At 34.9% G+C, this 21,433-nt stretch overlaps 1 protein-coding gene across 1 annotated transcript; it reads left to right on the top strand.

Annotated features, from left to right (window-relative positions):
* The first annotated feature begins 15,140 nt into the window (after positions 1 to 15,140).
* LOC139197992 (uncharacterized) lies at positions 15,141 to 16,793 on the top strand. Its single transcript, XM_070826215.1, has one exon. The coding sequence runs from the start codon at positions 15,141 to 15,143 to the stop codon at positions 16,791 to 16,793; it is 1,653 nt and encodes a 550-aa protein (XP_070682316.1).
* The last annotated feature ends 4,640 nt before the right edge of the window (positions 16,794 to 21,433 follow it).

Here is a 21,433-nt window from a genome sequence, read left to right as displayed (position 1 = left end):
TGGAAAATAGAGTGCCTCATCAATGGTCTAGATTGTACCATTGGACAACATTATACGTGCCTTACTGTGTCCTTCAATCAGGTTGGATGGGCCTGACAAGGTTGTCAGAGGTGCATTCTTAGGTATGAAGTTAGTGAAATAAATGCGTTCACGCAAAATGGTGTGCGTGGTTCCACTATTTGCCAGAGAACTAAGGGCTGGTTTGGTATTGCTGTGCTTTGAAAAAAAACTGCTGTGAAAATAAGCGGCTGTGTTGTGAGAATAAGCGGCTGTGAAATAAATCAGCAGAGTGTTTGGTAAACTTTTTTGTAAAAGTGCTTTTGGAAAAAAAAAGCAGTCAAATAATGGGTCTTTTCATTAAAGAAGCACTGTAGCTCCGTGTGCTTTGAAAAAAAGCCATTTTTCCAAAGCTGCAAATAGCAGCTTCAGCTTTTTCCTTTGATTTCAGCTTATTCTCACAGCAGCTTCCAAAATAAGCCATTTTTTTTCAATTTACCAAACACCTAAAACCCTCACAGCTTTTTTTCATGGGTGCTTTTTTTTTAAGCACCTCACTCCCAAACTAGGTCTAACTTCCCTGCTAGTCATAGCTTGAATGAAAAATTAATTTGAATCACATGCATAAAAGTTCTTAAAACAAATATCCATTCAAAATAATTTAAGTATTCAAGGATGTTAATTAATTAAAAACTTAATATCCAAAAACAAATCACCAACAAATAATCCAAATATGAAGGAAAATTGTTCAAAATTTTACCAAAAAACAAGAGGGGGGTTCGGCCACGAGGTGGAATTCGGCCCCAAAGTCTTATTTCAACTATAAAAAAAAAGTTTATGTGTAAGATTCTAAACTTCCATAGGGTTGGTATCCTCTTAAAAGTCAAAAACCTCTATATTTGTACTCTCTGGTTCGTCCACTTGCATAAAGTTTGATTCAAACTTCTTACAACAAGAATGATATTTAGCTACAACCTTTTGGGGAGCTTAGCAAACACGGGACCATTGGTCATTTGAACCACAGCGATAGCACATATCCGCATCCATGGTTTCAGGTGATGTGCCCTTATTCTTGAAGTTCGAGGCCTTGGGAGCGAGATTTTGGCATTTCTAGGCTTTGTTTCCTCCCTTAGATTGGCCTTGGCTTTGTTGACCTTGACGGGGTATCTTCTGGCCACCCGTACCATGCCTCTTTTGGAGTTTTGGGAGTTGGTTTGTACTATAGTTTGCTTCAGGCACAGCAGTCGCCCTAGTAGGTCGAGCTTGATGATTCTTCATCAACAGCTGATTCTGTTTTTCAACTATAAGTAAAACAGATATCAAATTCGAGAACTTGTTGAACTTCTGAGCTTTATATTGTTGTTGTAGGACAATATTAGTAACATAAAAGGTCAAATAAGTCTCTCCAAAACATCATTTTCAATCAAATTTTCATTACAAAACTTGAGAAGTGATCGAATTCGACAAACTTCATAATTATATTCATTCACAGACTTAAAGTATTGGAAGCGCAAATGCTGCCAGTCATGTCTTGCTTTAGACAAGAAGATGTCTTTTTGGTGATCAAAACGATCAGCTAAAGTGACCCATAATGCATGTGGATTCTCTTCAGCAAGGTACTCGGTTTTCAAGGCGTCATGAATATGCCTTCGGATGACGATCATAGCAATACCTTTCTCAGCTTTGTCAACCGAGCAGTGAGGTGAAGCTTCACATCTCTTCCAGAGACCTCCAAAGTGGTGAAGTCGAGTTTGTTCAAATTCGACGTGCTCCTATCACAAAATAGATGGACAAGATGTGGTTAGTGTAATGGAGAAAAAATGAATCCATTCACATAGGAGTAGAACATTTAGGTTTTAATAGACATGTATTGGTTTAAATTTGCATGAAAAACTTCGGGTTTTCATGGGTGATGTCTTTAAAGAAAACTTCAGGTTTTCAAACAAGGCATGTTTTTAGAAACTTTAGGTTTCGAAGTAATTATGAACTTCAGGTTTATATGTTCCTACAGTCAAACACAAACATATACACAAAAATATGCAATATGCAAATAGAACTTCAAGTCTATAATTATAATTGAATTAATTATTCGAACTTCAGGCCAAATTTAAGGTGTGGGTGAAAAAATATGAAAACCATTGGGCCTAAAATAATTAGGCAATTAAACTCGAGGCCCCTAAAAGAATAGGCCAAAGCCCATGGGTAAGCTGAGTAAATAAGAGTCGTGCGGCCTAGGCCGAAGAATTGAAAGTGAGCTGCAGGCCCAGAGCAACAATCTAGTTGCACAAAAGAGCCAAGCTCAAAAGAATGGCCCAGACGAGGGCGATATCACGTGTGACGCAACATAAGCGAACACAGATACGCCAGCAGAGCTAGGATCTGGTGCGACACACAATGCCGTGACACTATGGCTTTTCAGGCTGGTGTTGGGTCGAGCCCAGGTATTGGGCTGTATCATGCGAGCCCGTTTTAGAAAAAAAATTATTTCTCTACGAGCCAAGAAGGCCAGCCTAGGTATTAGGCTTAGGCTTTTAACCAAGAACACCCTAGCCGGAGCTGGGTGCAGTCACCTGGGACGAATGCCAGCGTTGTCGCTGCAGCAGCCGTGATTTGGAAGAAATTTCTCGGTGCAAGGTCATGGGTTCGACAGCAAGCAAATTCTTAAGGACGAAGATGATACCTCAACAGTGGGGGAAAAAAGGAAACCTATGACATTCAAACTGGAATTTCACCTAAATTTGAAGAAATTCTTCGGGAATTTCAATGATATTGGATAAAAAATCATGACACCATGTCAAATTTAATTAGAAAATTACACGGCAAGGTCGTGGTCTCGCTTCAGGCGAGTTGGGTTTTTTGGGTTGGACGCCATAGGCGTTGGGTTCCAAATGAGCTTGATGCTCCATGTTTGCATGGGGTCACGAGTTCAAAGAACCCAAACGGTGATTTTTTTTTTCTTTTTCAGATTATGAAATTCAATTATATGCGTATTCAATTCAATAACTTTATGCAAGTACATATATTTGATGCAATTCATGGCAATATCAAATTCACATAATTCAACAATTATGAATATAATGCGTACACAATTTATGTAAAATCTAAAATTTGAAAAACGTTAAGTTGGGTCATGCATTATGATGAATGTTCATGCTATCAGGGCTGTAAAAATATCGAGATAAAACCGTTATTTTGGAATAACCTAATTGCGTGATGATATGGATGGACTGGTTTGATGCAAAAAATCTCCTCGTTAAATTCCTAAGCGCAGCAGTAGGAGCGTGTTGATAACTTGTTGTAGCCTATTTTATCTGACAATGGGAAGGGGGCCGGCAGCAAGGAGAGAGATTGAGAGAGAGAAAGAGAGAGAGAGATTCATCCCCAAGGAATACAAGTTATAATAGGAAATAATAATTAGAATCAAATCTAATCTAGGATTTACACAATCATACTTAAATTATGAAAGTTTACAACATACATATCATTAAATACTAAATTATTTTTTTAACATCGATATTATCTACACTAAGGGGAATGAGTGAGCTTAGCCTCACAATGAGTTACCAATAATATGGTTCAAATTGGCCTCTGTGATAATTGAACATAAAACATCTTACTTACCAGTAAAGATAAATATCATTATATCGTATTAAATACTAAATTATTAGCTATTCTTAATCTTAACCCAAAAGCCAACATACTACTTCACTCCTCCACAATGTGATAACATTATATGTATATTTGATAAGGTAACATCGGATAGGGAAGTGATACTCTCGCACATTTTTTAGCTTTTCATACATTTTTTTTTTAATTTTGTCATTAAATGAAATAAACCAAATGAAATTCCGATCAGAATTAGACAAAAATGTGTTAAAAGTTAAAAGTGTTTGTTTATTATTTTGTTTTTGAATATTATTGTTTAAGAACAATAATAAAATAAAATAAGGCAAAAATAATGCAAAGAAAACATACTCTCCATGGCGTGGTGAAATCACAATATTCCTTTCCCTTTCAATCTCGATGCCTCTTGTCATATAATTTTAAAGTAGTACTATTAACGTATTTTTTTTATATTATATATATATATATATATTTTATTAATTTGTATAATTAATACTAACATTTGTTTATTTTTTTTTTTTTAGAAAATGAGAAGAGAGGGAGAGAGGGAGAAAGTGGGGGTGTGAGAGATTTTTGTTTTTTTAATATTAGAGGTATTTTAATATCACATATATATGATGCTTCAATAAAAAATAAAAAAATTTGAATCTGTAAAATTATATTATTGCCCATGATTTTTTTTGTGATAGAAAACTAATTCATTTTTTCATTGTTTTTTTAGTTAATAAAGAAAATTTTATTAATTAGCAGAAATTATCTAATTCATTGGGCTCACTACTAAAAATTGTCGAAAACTAAAAAGAAATGCGTGGAAGGGATTTGAAAAAGAGAAAACGAAGGAGGGTATGGAGTGGAGTCAGAGAGGCGGTTAGTGCATGACGTTGACGTGTCACGACGGGGTGTGGTGACCACAGTGCCGCGTGGAACCACAACATGTCTCCCCAGTGCCCTCCTAGTCTTATTGTCCTATTATCTATTGGAAAAGGATTCTTGTCGGATTCATTTTTTGCGGATCTTAAAGATTATGTGGTTGTGATTATTAATTGTGCATCATGTAAAAAAATTATTTAAAAATTAAAAATTAAATACGAATATTATTTAATAAAAATTGTCCACATGATGTATGATAAATGATCAATATCATAGGATCCTTAGGATCCACAAGAAAATGATCCTACGAGGATCCATTTCCTTATCTACTAACAAGTGGTGGCTCCACCACGTCATTATCATGAGAGATTTTTCAACGTATTTAGAATACTACATGTGATTAGATAACTGAATAAAATTTTATTTTTCAAATGTTTATCTAATTATATAAAGACACGTGATATTCCTTCTGTGTTTTAGACACATTGAAAATTCTCTCCATTACTATAGAAATTTTGAGATTGACTAAATACACTGTATTTTCGTGACTTCAATAAAACAAATATTAATTTGACTTTTTATCTTTGAGCCGAAACGCCACTATTTCGATATAGTAGTCCATATAAATCCTTCTATAATTACCATTTTTTAAAGAAGTTAATTACGAAGAAGAATACGATAGTTCATTCTTTTAATTAAGAACATTAATAAAATATTACTAATCGTCAAATAATAAATAGACCTTTAGCACTCATTCAAACTCAGCACAATGATACAGATCAATAAACTCTTAACAGAAAAATCATGTTAAACTGTTACAAGAAGTAATTAGATATAGACCTTTAGCACTCATTCAAACTCAGCACAATGATAAAGATCAATAAACTCTTAACAGAAAAATCATGTTAAACTGTTACAAGAAGTAATTAAATCTAATTTTTGTAGGGCCTTGAAGAGAACTATTTCTTTTGATACCGTTTGGTACGCAGAAGGGACGGAACGGGACGGGACGGGACTGGAAGGAACAGGACGGAACGGATGATGTAAATATTAAAAAAGATAAGGAGAAATTGTCATAAAATGTTATAAATTTGTGTTCCACGGATGTGGAATGAGTCGTTCCAGGGTGAAGAGGTGGAACAAAAAATCAGCCAAATTTCGTTCCATGGGACAACCCGTTCCACAGTTTTTAGACGCATCAAACGTGGGACGGAACGGCTCGTCCCGTCCCTCGTACCAAACGGTATTTAGGAACAAAAATTAGTTTTTCTTTTTTGGGATGAAGACCAAGTTCACCTCTTTTTTGCCGACAGGCGTGGGCCGGGCCCCACCTTGAGATGCCTTGTCCCATTTTACGTCACCATCTCGTACATCTTTAAAACGCGCCACTAAATGTCTAAATGGGCCCATGCATCCATCACTGTCGGATTAGGATTCTCTCCCCTTATTTTTTTCATCTTCTTTTATCCCATTTTTTCACGTTCTTTATTTTGTCACTTTCTTCCTATAAATAATTAATATAAAATATTAACGTAACTTAACTGTTATCGTTTAAATACGAGAGGAGAGAAGAAGAGAAAAAAGAAGAAGGGAGAGAATCATACTTCTATCTTAGGGATCAGGATCCTCTCCTGAACAAATGATGAGGATCCTCATGACCAGGTTTATCAAGCCGTTCAAATTTTATCCAACGATTACAATTATTATAATTTTTAGATGAATCTCTTATTTATAACCGTTGAATAAAATTTGAATGACTCGATGAGCCTAGTCATTAGAATCATCGCCATTTGCTCAGTAGAGTATTCTGATCGCTATCTCTGCCCTCCATCCTTCCTCTGTTATTTTGTGGAGGAGTTATGCTATTCAGCTGTGGACCTCACTGTGCTTACAGTATTACTACTACTCTTCTGACTTTTGTACAGTTCTCTTGTATAATTTTGACTTTTATAATGTTAACTTCATAATTTGATTTGACAGCGCATATACAAGATCTTTCATGCATCTTTAGCATCGGGGATATAGAATCTAGATTTGTGAATTTGTAAATTAAGTTTGTTTATCGTACATCGTGTAATTAACTTTCGTCAAATAATATTTATGTTTAATTTTAAATAATAAAAATTAAAATAATTTCTGATTTTTCAATATACAATAAATGAACACGATACACAAATATACGATGAATGCACAGGTCTTGAGAATCCTTTCCTCACAGGGATACTCATTCTGGGATATACAAGTTCAATGAAGGTGGAAAATGATCCTCGTCAGATCTTTTTCCTGGGATCCTAGGATTCCGTGATCGTGATCGTTTATTGTACATTGTGCGGTCAGTTTTCGTTAGGTACTATTTATATTAAATTTTAAAATAACTTCTGATCATACGATGTACAATAAACGATCACAATCACGGAATCCTTAGAATCTCCAGGAAAATGACCCATCGAGGATCCTTTTCCAATGAAGGTAATCATTAAATTTCCAATGGTGCAATTTATGCCATAATTAAACTTAATTTTGGGTTTTAACACTTGATTATTGCACTCGAGCAACAAAAAAAAAAAAACAATTCAGAGTTCAAATTCAAATTTGAGTATTACCAAGTGGAGTATAGCGTTTGAATTCAAATCAGAGTTTGAAATTTTTTTTTGATACAGTTGATATTTTTAAGAAAATATAAAAAAAAAATCAAAAAGGGTGAGGTGCAATCTAAACTTTATCACTTATTAGAAAAACTCTTAAATTTTAACTAAAATCAACTTATACATTGCTAGGGAGACAAAATTAGCAAATTAAATAATGTGTCACCAATAAGAATAAACAGATTTATCAACGCTTAAGTAATAAATTACTTATCAACTTTCAAGACATTTTATTTCCAAAATTTTATAAATTTAATCTTTCTAACACTACTATTTTAAATTTCCACTATTTTTATTAAAAATATCTTCATCGATATTTTTAAAGACACCGATACTCTTTTATTTATTTATTTTTTTTTTTTTTGTGGAAACAAATACCGATACTTTAACATTGATTCAAATATAACATTGTACAAACTTTTGGTGATTGACATGCAACTCATCACTTTTTCTTCTTTTCTATAGACACAACTCACTTGTTCTCCATATTCTAACAAGATGAGGATTATCTCTTCTTCTAATTTCTCTTTCTTTTTCTTTTTTTTTCTACTTGAATTATTACGATTAAAACATGTCGACTTTTTATATTGATCTTTTTTATAGCAATAAAAAATAAAGTATAAGAGAAGAGGAGGAAAAAAGATAAGAATAAGAGGGGAGTCCAATGTTCAAACGGTGATGCAAATTAACAAGAATATAAAGACAAGTTGTGGACCAACTAAGGGACAAAAAAGCAATAGACTTTGAGTTGCATTTAGTATTTTTAATCTAGAAGGGCTAAAACCAAAACATCATAAATATAGGGGTCCCAAAATATCATATCATATAATTCACATAGGTCCCTGCTTGAGCTCACGTTGATCATGTGACAAACTTTGCTTCTTTCTTCCTTTTTCGTTTTCACTTAAACCTATCTTTTTGGTCGTCTTTGTTTTCACTACGTAACTATCATGTATTTACTGAGTTGAGAAGTAGAACACCAAAATTTCTTTTTCCGCTGCATGTATATCAAACTGTTATTCTTCTGTTAGGTTGCATTTAGTGTATGTTGGAATCTCGAACGTGATATCAGTGTTATGTTGTATTGTATTTAGTATTACGAGTGTTTTAACTGTTATATTTTACTTTTACAACTATTAAATCTTCTAATTTTAATATCAACAAATTATTTACCGTACCAGGCAATATTATGTTAGTACAAATAAAAATGTCCTAATCGGATAAATGGTCCTCGTGGTCATAAGGTATTCAGATGATAGCCCCTGTGGTAAAAAAATTTGGATTTAAACCCATGTGGTCATAGTATGTTAGGATTTAAACCCATATGGTCTAAGTCTGTTAAGATTTATGCCCTTCTGTCATTCCTCCATTAGGTTTAGGTTGGTCAAATCGGATAAATGGTCTCCGTGATCATAAGGAATTTGGAAGATAGCCCCTGTGGTAGAAAAATTCGAATTTAAATAATTTTTAATTCATTTCTTCTTCTTTTTTTAAATAAAATTTTTAAAAATATGTAAATTAATTATTTAAATAAAAGATATATATATATATATATATATATTTATTTATTTAAAGTGAGCACCCAAAAATGGTGAAACATTCAAAATACCATAAATTATCCTTTAAGAATTTCATAAATTATAATTGAACCAAAAGAAGCTAAAGTATTTAACCATATTTTTATTTTGAATGAATTTAATATTTAAAATTATAGAAAAAAAAAAAAAAAAAACCTCCCACATTAGTGGGTGGTTTCACGTTTTTAATTCTTTTTTTTTTAAATATGTAAATTAATTATTTAAATAAAAGATATATAAAAATGTCAATTGCCACACGCGTATGCGTGTGGCAAGAGGCTAGTAAAGAATTAATTAATCGGTTGGATATTCGGGAGTCAAAAACTTGTTAATTTTATAAAGGCATTTTGAATTATTTGATTTATTAGATCTTGAATTTTAATGAATTATGTGATTTATTAGTTTCACCTCATTCTGTCGCGTCTCCTAAGAGAAACTCTGCTCTACCTGTAAGCTTAGCGGAGAAATAACAGAACCTCTAGTTTTGGGCATAAATCCTAACAAACTTAGACCACAAGGGTTTAAATCTGAATTTTTTTTACCACATGGATTATCTTCCGAATACCTTATAACCACAGGGACCATTTATCCGATTTTGCCAACCTAAACCTAATGGAGGAATGACAGAAGGACATAAATCCTAACAGACTTAAACCACAGGGGTTTAAATCCTAACAGACTATGACCACAGGGGTTTAAATCTGAATTTTTTTATCACAGGGGCTATCATCCGAATACCTTATGACCACGAAAACCATTTATCCGAATAAGCCAAGAAAAATTATGAAATCTCTTTGAATAATGAGACGATCGTATATGTCTTTTCACTCTCACTTTCGGAAGTGGCTTTGAAGGGAGTAGTAAGGGGTGGTTTGGGAGTGATGTGCTTAAAAAAAAACACCCATGAAAAAAAGCTATGAGGGTTTTAGGTGTTTGGTAAACTGAAAAAAAATGGCTTATTTTGGAAGCTGCTGTGAGAATAAGCTGAAATCAAAGGAAAAAGCTGAAGCTGCAATTTCCAGCTTTGGAAAACTGATTTTTTTTTCAAAGCACACGGAGCTACAGTGCTCTTTTAATGAAAAGACCTACTATCATACTACTTTTTTTTCCAAAAGCACTTTTACAAAAAAGTTTACCAAACACTCTGCTGATTTATTTCACAGCCGCTTATTCTCACAGCACAACCGCTTATTCTCACAACAACTTTTTTTCAAAGCACAGCAATACCAAACCAGCCCTAAGAGGGGAGCCTAATTTTTTAACTTATTAGATATATGTTAAATACAAGGTAAAAAAATGTTTCACAAACTGATAAGCAGTGTGGTGGAGTGTGGTGGAAAGCATGCAAGTTTGTTCGCTAGATATCGTTTGGTATGCAGACGGGACGGGACGGAATGGAACAGAGACAGAACAAAGATGTCCTTGGATAGAAACAAGGAGGAAGAAAAAAGAGACGAAGATGTTATGATTTTGTGTTACACGGATGTGGAACGAGTCATTTCAGGGGGTGAGGCAGAACTAAAATTCATCCAAAATTCGTCTCGTGGAACAGCGTGTTCCACCCTTTTTAGGCACATCAAATGTGAGACGGAACACCTCGTCCCACTCCGTTTCGTCCTGTCCCACTTACCAAACGGTACCTTAAGTTATCATTTTGAATTCAATATAGAGAAATGTTAAAGGGATTATCTCAAAAGTAATATTCTTTATGAATTCTTTGTACTTATGTTTTTTTGCATAATATCTTATTATATTGACATGAAATTAACATTCCATGAAAATCTCACTTTGAATAACTCTCCCGGACATTTCTCTTTCAATAAAATATCTTCTTATACCGTCGAAGTTTCCTTTAACAAAGAAAAAAAACAGAAACTATTTAATTGTAAATGAAGCCCCTTTGCAAGCTTGCCTCGGGCGCCGGAAATCTCAGTGCCTGCCCTGCTCACTTCTTCTTGCTCTGAGTTCAAGGAAGAAACTACTGTGGGTTTCCAAGACATGGAAGTACCATGGCATTGGGAAGGAGTACAAAGGGAGCCTCACAAGCATATAATATTTGGGTTAGTTGGTTATTAGGGTTTTTGGTTCGAGATATAGCGGGTCGCAAATGTCTTGCATAGGGAAAGCTTCACTATATTCATTGGGTCTTGAGGAAAAAAATAAAATAAAACCTACGGATTTCGATGTGGGAGAGCATAAAAAACAAAACCCTAATTTGTCTGGGGCTTGCAAAAACCAAAGGGGAGTGTGTAATCCCAAAGGCATGTCTTATCACCTTTGTCATTGGTCAACGTAAACAAATCCTCGTAATCTTTGAGGTGCCACACCCACCACGCTTGTCCCTCCCCTTCTCTTTCCCTCGTAGCTGATAAAGACCTATTTATTTTGTTTTCAAGGTTCTTATATTTTCAAGGTTGTCTTTCTTCTTTTTCAAAGGTCATCGCAAGGTGTTTTGTTACGCCTCATATCTTTTAGAGGAGAAGTCTTTGTAAAAATTATCTTTTAATTTTAACTCATTTTAAACAATAGTTCTTTAATTAAAAATTTATTATTAATTTATTATTGATTTTTCAACTCATCAAAATATGCATTTATGATTCATCAATTAAAAATTCATTACCATTAGTTCCTAAATTTTAATTCAATTGGAGAAATAGTCCCTCAACTTTAACCTAATTAGAGCAATAGTCATTTTACTTTAACCCAATTGTAACAATAATCATTCCAAAATAACTCATTTTAATAAAATTCTGACAAAATTGACTAAAATGACTATAGCTACACGTTTTGATGAGTTGATGGACCCCAATTGTAGCAATAATTCTTCTAACATAACTTATTTTGACAAAATTCTGACGAAATTAATGAAAATGATCATAGCTACATATTTTGATGAGTTGAGGGACCAATAGTAATGGATTTTTAGTTGATGAATAATTTCTTTAATTTAATTAAAATTAAAGAACTATTGCTACAATTTACTCTCTTTTAAATGTGAGATGTTTTTATAATCATACATGAGCATGTTTTCTAACGCTTTTGCATGTTTGTTGTTACGATATAACGTGGTCGTTTAGCTGTTTGAATTTACAGTATGACAATAAAATAGTTATATGTAATTTATAATAAATTATCGTTTAGTTATTTAAATTCACAGTAATACAACATAATAATATAATTTATATTTTATAATACGTTGTCGTTCAATTATATTTGAAATCACAATATAATAACGGAACAATCTCTATAGGACATCTAAGTTTAGATACATGCCACGTTCTCGTTTGCTAGGAGCTTGAGCCCACATGGCTAGAGATCACCATGTCGTTGCCTACCGGTGCCATTTTTCACATATAAATTTAGGGAAATGATAAGCAGATTCTCTTAAAAGTGTAATATTTTATAGATTTTTTGTCACTTTATATTTTTAACTTAATTATTGTGTCAACATTATGATAACATTGTGTCTGAAACATAAGATGACAAAAAATCTATGAAAAGTTCAATTTTAAGAAAGTTTCCTTACCACTTCTCATAAACTTAAACTATATATATAGAAATAGAACCTTGGTTTGAGAGAGTGTAAGCCAGCCTTGGATCAAACTTCAACAAGTTATCTGCATATACATCTAAGTTTTAAGCATTTGAGTAGATTTATTTACTTGGAATTTGGATTGCACTCATGGCCTCCACTACCATGGCGTTTGCCCAAAACCCTATGAAAAGTTGTGTATAGAAATGCTAGCTTTTTATGAAGAACGAGATTTGGGTATTATATGTCATGTTTTTGGCAACGAGAAGAGGACAAAGATAAGCAATGCAAATGCATGAGGCTCCTAGACTCGTTAATTCTCGAAAGCATAAAACACTAAAGATGCTCGTCAACCCTCATCACATCATCATTTTGTTTGATTAATTTAACTAATCCTTTTACCTAAGGGTAATACTAGTGTTCCCTACATAAAAAAATGCACGCATTCCATCATTTTCGAATAATATGTACTTATATAAACTTTATAATTGAAATTATTCAACTTATAAATCTTCATTTGAAGATCATTCATTTAAAAAAATATTCGAATTGAGGATCGTTTAACCATCCAAATACATCAAATAAATAGTCAATTTATCATGAATATGTTACTTGGTCACTTGGTAGACGAAATCTTCTCTCATTTTTTTTAGAATTCTTCTCTCACACCGTTGATTTGTTCCATAAATTTAGATGACTAAACGTTCTCTGATTTAAATGATTTTTTTGTAAGAATGATCCTCAAATTAAGATTAAATAAATTGAACAATTTCAATTAGAATTTTATATTGTGAAGTTACATTGTTCGGAAATGGTGTAATATGCAGTCCCCATTTGGGCAACACAAATATTATCCTTTACCTGATTCCTTGCATCCTCCATCTTTCAATACTTTATTATATATTATGGATAATGCTATGAAGATCAATTATTTAAAACATATAATGTGATTGTTGATGATTGAATTATTACTTAAGTGCTGATTAATTTGTTTATTTTAAATAAGTGACACATCACATGATTTACAAAATTTAGTCTAAAAAATTAGTTTACCTAACATTATTCATATATTATTGGATAATACTTGCATCCCTATGTGAAGGATGCACATATCCCTTATTTACGAATACCTATCTTGACCAAATGAACACAATGATTAATTTGTTAATATTCATTTGAAAATCACTCCTACAAACAATCCTTCGAATTTGAGATCTTTAAGTCATCCAAACACATCAAATAAATAGGTGGTTCATCATTAATATATTACTTAGTAACTACACCGCCGAATTGTTCTATACATTTGAATGACCAAATGATCTCCAGTTGAAATGATTTTTTGTAAAGTGATCTTGAAATAAAAATTAACAAATTAAATTATTCCAGTTATAAATTTGTGCAATCAAAATACATTATTCGCAAGAGAAAAAGAATTCATCTCCGAAAAAGGGTCCTATATTATTTGGGGCACTCGTGGGAACAAAAAGCCAAATTTGTCTTTGTCATATAGAAGATGCAGACGCACACTCTCAATTTACACTATCATAGTATAAATTTAATTGTCCCAAACACAAACAATTTTTCATTGTCAAGCGCCAACATAAACCACATATTCAAATAAGTTGTATTCATTATCAAAAAAAAAAGTTGTACACATTGTTATCGTCTTACAACAGCTTCTTTTATGTCAAAAACTAAGAACTTGTTTAGAAGTGTTTTTAAAATGAATAAAAAGATTTTTAGAAAAGAATGTTTAGGGATTCTAAAAATACTTCAAGTATTTTTTGCAAGAAGCATATAATTTGCAAGTAGCACCAATTATGTGCTTCTTGTATGAAACATTTCAAGTGATTTTTTTTTTAAATTCACTTGCATTTTTTTATAAAAATTAGTTCAAAATATGTCTACAAAAAACACTTTAAGCCTTTCTAAAAACAATTTCAAACAAACCTTAATAAAAATTTATTAAGCGGATTCTAATATTCAAAGCTTATGCCACATGCAAATAATTAAAAATACGAGAAGAGATTGATTAGAAAAATTATTAACGTGGATTCTTATGTTCACATATCCTTCATGTTGAAATGAAAATTTGGACACGATTTTCGAATATTCGCACGCAAATGAACCCAAGGATTATATTACTATTAATTGTAATTAGTTGCCTCTTGCTTTACGCATTGAGTTACAAAACCCTGCATGTGAGAAGAGTTCTTGGGATTGAGTCCTCAACTGGCCGCGGATGCGTTGAGTGCCTGTTTTTGTGTCTCATTTGTATCTTTTTTTTAATTACTTGATTTGTGTCCATTCATTTAAACTAAAATGAGTTTTTATCATAAATGTTGAATTTCAAGGTTTGTATATATTTCATAAACTTTACAAGAGAGAAAATAATGTAGAACAAATGGCGGTATGGATCGAGGAGGAGATGGAACGTCGGAAGACAAAAGGACACAATCATAAAAGGGGTGTTAATTTCCCATAAAAGTGGCTTGAGCCACTTTTCGCAGAAACTTGTTAAAATAATTCTCCCACAAAAGTGGCTTAAGCCATCTTTTGCAGAAAGTCATCAAGACAGCAGCCTACTAATAAATGGAGTCTTTTGGGGTTTCAAGGGCTTTATTATATGTCAGTTATTTTCATTTTAATTTCCTAAGTCTTTTGAGTTTTCCAAGAGGTTGTAAAAGGCTTATTTAAGCCATGGCTTTGTAATCATTTAGACATCTTTCAAGCAATTAATCAAATTATCCTTTGGGATTTCTATCAACTGGTGGACTCCAGTAACTTTGTTTTACAAGGGATTACGCTGGTAACTTTTTCATTGCTTCGTGCTGCGTCAATTGGTATCAGAGCGGGTTTCTCCCGTCTTGGCATCGTTGATTATCCTATCTATCCATGGGTGATCGTGATCGTGAACCTGCTCCTATCACTCGAGCAGACTTGGATGCTCAAGCTGAACAAATTACAAACTTGACTACTCAAATTGGGGAACTTCGTGAGATGTTGGTCCAAGCCATCGGTCTAAATAATCATAGAGCTGCTGGAGTCAATAATCTGCGAATTCCTAGGCTCCATGTTCAAGACAGCAAATCGGAGTCTGAAGAAGAAGATGTGGAACCACACCCAGCTAACAATCTAAATCATCAAAACCGCAACAACTTTGATGACTTTCGAATTAAGGCCGACATTCCAACTTTTGCGGGAAACCTTAAAATCGAAGATTTCCTGGATTGGCTAGTTGAAGTAGAAAGATTATTTGATGTCATGGAGGTTCCCGAAACAAAGATGGTGAAGATGATGGCCTTCCGTCTCAAAGCAAATGCCGTTGTTTGGTGGGATCAATTACAAAATACCCGGCAGAGGCAAGGAAATAATCGAATCCGCACTTGGAGAAAAATGAAGCAACTCTTGATGGATCGTTTCTTACCTGCGGATTATGAACAACTTTTGTATCATATGTACATCAGCTGCGTCCAAGGCAACAGAAACGTGACTGATTATACGGATGATTTCATGAGACTTGCGAAGCGAAACAATCTGATGAAGACAGAAAATCAAAGGGTTGCGAGGTTCGTGAATGGATTGAAACCCTCTATTCAAGAAAAGATTGGGCTGCAAAATCTGTGGAGTTTGCAAGAGGCCATTAACATGGCCTTGAAGGCGGAGATAATAGAGAAAGAAAGGCGACAAACCTCTTTCCGGAGGAATGTGACGGAGCATTTTGAAAACCCTGTTGTCTCATCCACCGACAAAGGGAAATCTGTGCCACAAAGTTCGGGAGGATTGAAACCTTCAAGTTTTCCTTCTCGAGCATCAAATGAAGGGAGTAGCAGAACTTTTAACAAGGGGCATAATAGAAACCAACCTCCAAGGGAGAATCCGTACGCCAAGCCTATGGGAGACATTTGTTATCGTTGCAACAAAATTAGGCATCGATCTAACGTTTGTCCTGAACGGAGACAAGCCAACTTGTTGGAGGCTGAAGGCGACCAAGAAGAAGTTGGTTATGACGACTATGAAGGCGTTGAATTCGCAAATGAAGAAGGAATGGATCACCTCGTTTTGGTGTTGCAGCGGGGTCTTTTAACACCAAAAGATGATGGGCAACGACATTGCATTTTTCGTTCTCTTTGCTCCATCAACAGCAAAGTTTGCGAAGTGATTGTAGACAATGGAAGTTGTAAAAATTTTGTGGCCAAGAAAGTGGTGGAGCGTTTACAGCTACCAACGGAGCCTCATGTCACCCCATACTCACTTGGATGGGTGAAGAAAGGACCTTCCGTCTATGTCACAGAAACTTGCCGTGTCCCACTTTCCATTGGTAAGCATTACCGTGATGAAGTAATTTGCGATGTTATTGATATGGATGCTTGTCATATACTATTAGGGAGACCGTGGCAGTTTGATATGTATTCGACATTGAAGGGTCGAGATAATGTGGTGTTATTTACTTGGAATAATCGGAAGATTACGATGGCTCCTGTTTCGCCCTCTGATGTACCAAAAGCAAAAAATACTAGTTTCCTCACTCTAATTAGTGATAAGTAGAAGATTGAAGGGGCCATAAAAGAAGCAGATTATTTCTTTCCGATCGTGATGAAGGGACTATTGATAGAAAACAAAGAAGAGGAACAAATCTCTTCAAAAGTGCAACAATTATTGGAGGAATTTCATGAACTCATTTCTAACGAGTTGCCTAACGAGCTTCCTCCCATGAGGAACATCCAACATCAAAATGATTTGGTACCTGGAGCTAGCCTACCAAATCTTCCCCATTATCGAATGAGCCCTACAGAAAATGAGATTTTGAGGGAACAAATTGAAGACTTACTGCGAAAGGGGTTTATCCGAGAAAGTATGAGCCCTTGTGCAGTACCTGCCCTATTAGTTCCAAAGAAAGACAAGGAAAAGAAAAGGGCATGGCGTATGTGTGTAGACAGCCGAGCTATTAACCGAATCACCATCAAATACAGATTTCCAATACCTCGGTTAGATGACATGCTAGATGTGTTTGAAGGTTCGAAACTATTTTCAAAAATTGACATTCGCAGTGGCTACCATCAAATTCGAATTAGGCCTGGAAATTAGTGGAAAACGGCGTTCAAGAGCAAGGATGGACTGTTCAAGTGGCTAGTGATGCCATTTGGATTGTCTAATGCGCCGAGTACCTTCATGAGGGTTATGAATTAGGTTCATCGTCCCTTTATTGGTCTCTTTGTTGTGGTTTACTTTGATGACATCTTAATCTATAGCAAAACCAAAGAAGAACACATGATGCATTTGAGACACGTTTTGGGTGTTTTGAAAGAAAATAAATTGTATATGAATCTCAAGAAATGCATATTTTGTACAAGTAAATTGTTATCTAGGATTTGTGGTTGGTGAAAATGGTATTCAGGTGGATGATGAGAAGACCAAGGCCATCCGAGAATGGCCAACTCCGAAGTCCGTCTCCGACGTGAGGAGTTTCCATGGCTTAGCTACTTTTTATCGGAGATTTGTGTGGCATTTCAGCACCGTCACCGCACCCATTACAGAATGTTTGAAGAAAGGCAAGTTCTGTTGGGGAGATGAACAAGAACAAAGCTTTGTTTTGATCAAAAAGAAGCTTTGTACTGCTCCGATGTTAGCTCTTCTAAATTTTGAGAAAGTATTCGAAGTCGAATGTGATGCAAGTGAAGTGGGAGTGGGTGATGTCCTTTCCCAAGAGAAGAGACCTATAGCTTTTTTCTCTGAAAAGCTAAGTGAAGCCCGTAAAAAATGGAGCACTTATGATCAGGAGTTTTATGCGGTGATTCGAGCTCTAAAACAATGGGAACACTATCTCATTCAGAAAGAATTTGTGCTATTCACGGATCATCAAGCCTTGAAGTTTATTAACAATCAGAAGCATGTTAATAAAATGCATATCAGATGGGTAACGTTCTTGCAAAAATTTCCATTCGTTATCAAGCACAAATCTGGAGCTCAAAACCGTGTTGCCGATGCCTTGAGTAGACGAGCATCATTGCTAATCACTTTTTCCCAAGAAGTTGTGGCTTTCGAGTGCTTAAAGGAGTTGTATGCAACCGATGATGATTTTCAGGAAATATGGAGGAAATGCATTAATCATGAACTTATGGCAGATTACTCTATCAACAAAGGTTTTCTGTTCAAAGGTAACCAATTATGTGTTCCTGTCCATTCCTTGTAGGAAAAGCTTATTCGAGATTTGCATGGAAGAAGATTAAGCGGTCATCTTGGTCGTGACAAGACAATAGCAAGTTTGGAAGAAAGGTACTTTTGGCCACAATTGAAATGGGATGTTGGAGCCATTGTGAGGAAGTGTTACACTTTTCAGGTTTCAAAGGGGCAAGTCCAAAATACGGGCCTTTACATGCCTTTACCCGTTCCTAACAATATTTGGGAGGACATTGCTATGGATTTTGTGCTTGGACTACCCCGAACGCAAAGAGGAGTGGATTCAGTTTTTGTGGTGGTTGACAGGTTATCCAAGATGGCTCATTTCATTGCTTGCAGAAAGACCGCTGATGCATCAAACATAGCCAAACTGTTTTTCAGGGAGGTTGTTCGATTGCATAGGGTACCTAAGTCCATCACTTCTGGTCGAGACACCAAACTCTTGAGTCATTTCTGGATTACATTATGGAGAATGTTTGAGACTACTTTGAATCGAAGTACTACTGCACATCCCCAAACTGATGGACAAATAGAGGTCACAAATAGGACTCTTGGTAACATGGTTTGAAGCATTTGTGGAGACAAAACAAAACAATGGGACTATGCCCTACCTCAGATGGAGTTTGCTTATAATAGTGTTGTGCATCGTGCTACTGGTAAGTCACAATTTTCTATTGTTTACACTGCCACTCCTCATCACGTGATGGATTTGGTGAAGCAACCTAGGGGACATGAACTTAGCATTGCTGCAGAAAATATGGCTGAAGATGTGGTGGCAATTCGTGATGAGGTCAAGCAACGGCTTGAACAAACTAATATTAAGTATAAGGAAGCAGTGGACAAACATCGGCGGATTAAAGTGTTTAAGGAAGGAGATTATGTCATGGTGTTCTTGAGAAGAGAACGATTCCCTGTTGGAACTTACAGCAAAATGGTTTGAAAAATATGCCCTAGACTCAGGCAATCTGTTTTTGGTTTCAAGATTCATCACTTTCCTTCGAGTTTCTTCATGTTGAATAATGACACATGCACTTAAGAATGATGGTAGCTCACTGTTTATCAAAATGTGACTACGTAGATCTTCATAGTCTGAGCTAAGACTAGCCAAGAGTTGAAAAATCTTATCTTCTTCAGCTCTCTTCAGAAGCACGGAAGCATCTGTGATGTGAGGCCTGTATACATCAAGCTCATTCCACATAGTCTTGATATCACCCAAGTGTTGAACAAAAAACTTACTTTCTTGTTGCAAACCTGCAAGCTCCATTTTTAGTTGAAAAATCCGGGCAACATTGTTTCGATTTCCATACATCTCGCAGACATTTTTTCAGAGATGGAAGGAAGACTCTAAATAGCTGAAGATCTCAGCTAGCTTCCTCTCCATGGAGTTGAGAAGCCACGACATGACAAGTTGATCCTTGCATAGCTATGTCCCATATAAAGGTGATGAAGTTTTAGGTGCCTGAATGGTTCCATTTATGTAGCCAAGCTTTGATCTTCCACTGAGAGCAAGTGAAACTGCTCGAGACCAAGGAAGATAGTTGAACTCATTCAACAAAACTGAACTGAGTCTTTGATTTGGATTAACTTCTACTTCGGTAAAATTTAAAGTGGGTGAAACACTAGAGCTTGTAGTATCAGGACTAGGAGGATTTCTCTCAGCCATTTGAAGCAGCTATGGAAAAACAAAGAGGTTGAAGAAGACGATATGCAGAGACAGGCCACTGTGGTCACTGCTCTGATACCATGTTGAATTTCAAGGTTTGTATATATTTTATAAACTTTACAAGAGAGAAAACAAAGCTCTCATAAAGAGCCGGAGAACAAATTACAAGATAGTAGACTTTTTACCACTACCCACCATATGGTTCCTGCCCTAAGAAATCGAACACACCAAGGATAGAACAAATAACAATATACAATTAAGCAAATCCCAAATTTTAGGGAGAAACATTGACAAAAGGAAAAGTATGATAGAATAAGAAGTGAGATGACAAGTTGAAAGGTTGTAGCCATCACTTTAACCCATAACTTAGCTATAGTGATAATTACAACCCATACTTGTGACTTTGATCTATTTCAACAATAAATGATTTTTGAAATTGACTTACATCATCAAGATGATCTTTAAAATTGAAAATCAATTGATGTAGTTATTGAAAATAGGTATCATAAATCAATGTGGTACTTCAATCACAATTCTGTTAAAAAATCTGTTAAATGCTGATGTGGCACATAAATGAGCCCCATAAATCTTTTTTTCTCATAAATGGTTATTGAAATTGACCCATGACATCAAAATGGTCCCTGAATTTGACCTGCGACATCAAAATTGTCCCTGGAATTGAAAATCAATCAATGTAGTCCCTCAACTAAGTGTCTGAAATCAATGTAGTTCTTCCGTCACAATTCTGTCAAAATTTTTGTTATGTGCTAATGTGACACATAAATGGGTCACACAAGTTTAATTAAATTTAAAAAAAAATTACAAATAGGCTTAATAATTTAATAGTTAATAAAAAATTTGTCAACGCAAAAACCCAATCCTACAATCACCTCTGATCTTAGTTCACATTTCTATAACTCATTCACTCTCTATGCTCTAAAAAAAATCTCAATATACCCATATTTACACACTTCGACACCCTTCATCGAAGTGAACCTAGATCAAGATCACCTTTGGTGACGGCTTGGCTCATTGGCAACAACTTCTAGAACATCACCGTTAACATTTAGGCAATCAACATCCTCACAACCTTAATCTTGCAAAGCTTGTTTGGCGCTTCCCTAGTGGTCTAGTGATGCAAAGAACGACGAGGTAGACCTTGAGATAATGAGGTTATAACCAAGGTGCGTCCATTGTTGGTTAAAAACTATTTCCACACCCCCTCTTAAGCCTTGGTTAAACCTTGTGCCTTTAAGAATCTATGGAAATGGGCTCTCTTCGGAGTATGCCCTACTATAAGAAAAAAAATTCCATTGTACAAAAAGGTATTTAGACAACTTTTTTA

This window comes from Malus domestica, chromosome 08 (genome assembly GCF_042453785.1).
Source record: "Malus domestica chromosome 08, GDT2T_hap1".
In the NCBI taxonomy this organism is placed as follows: Eukaryota; Viridiplantae; Streptophyta; class Magnoliopsida; order Rosales; family Rosaceae; genus Malus; species Malus domestica.
This window is presented reverse-complemented; position numbering and strand designations above follow the sequence as displayed.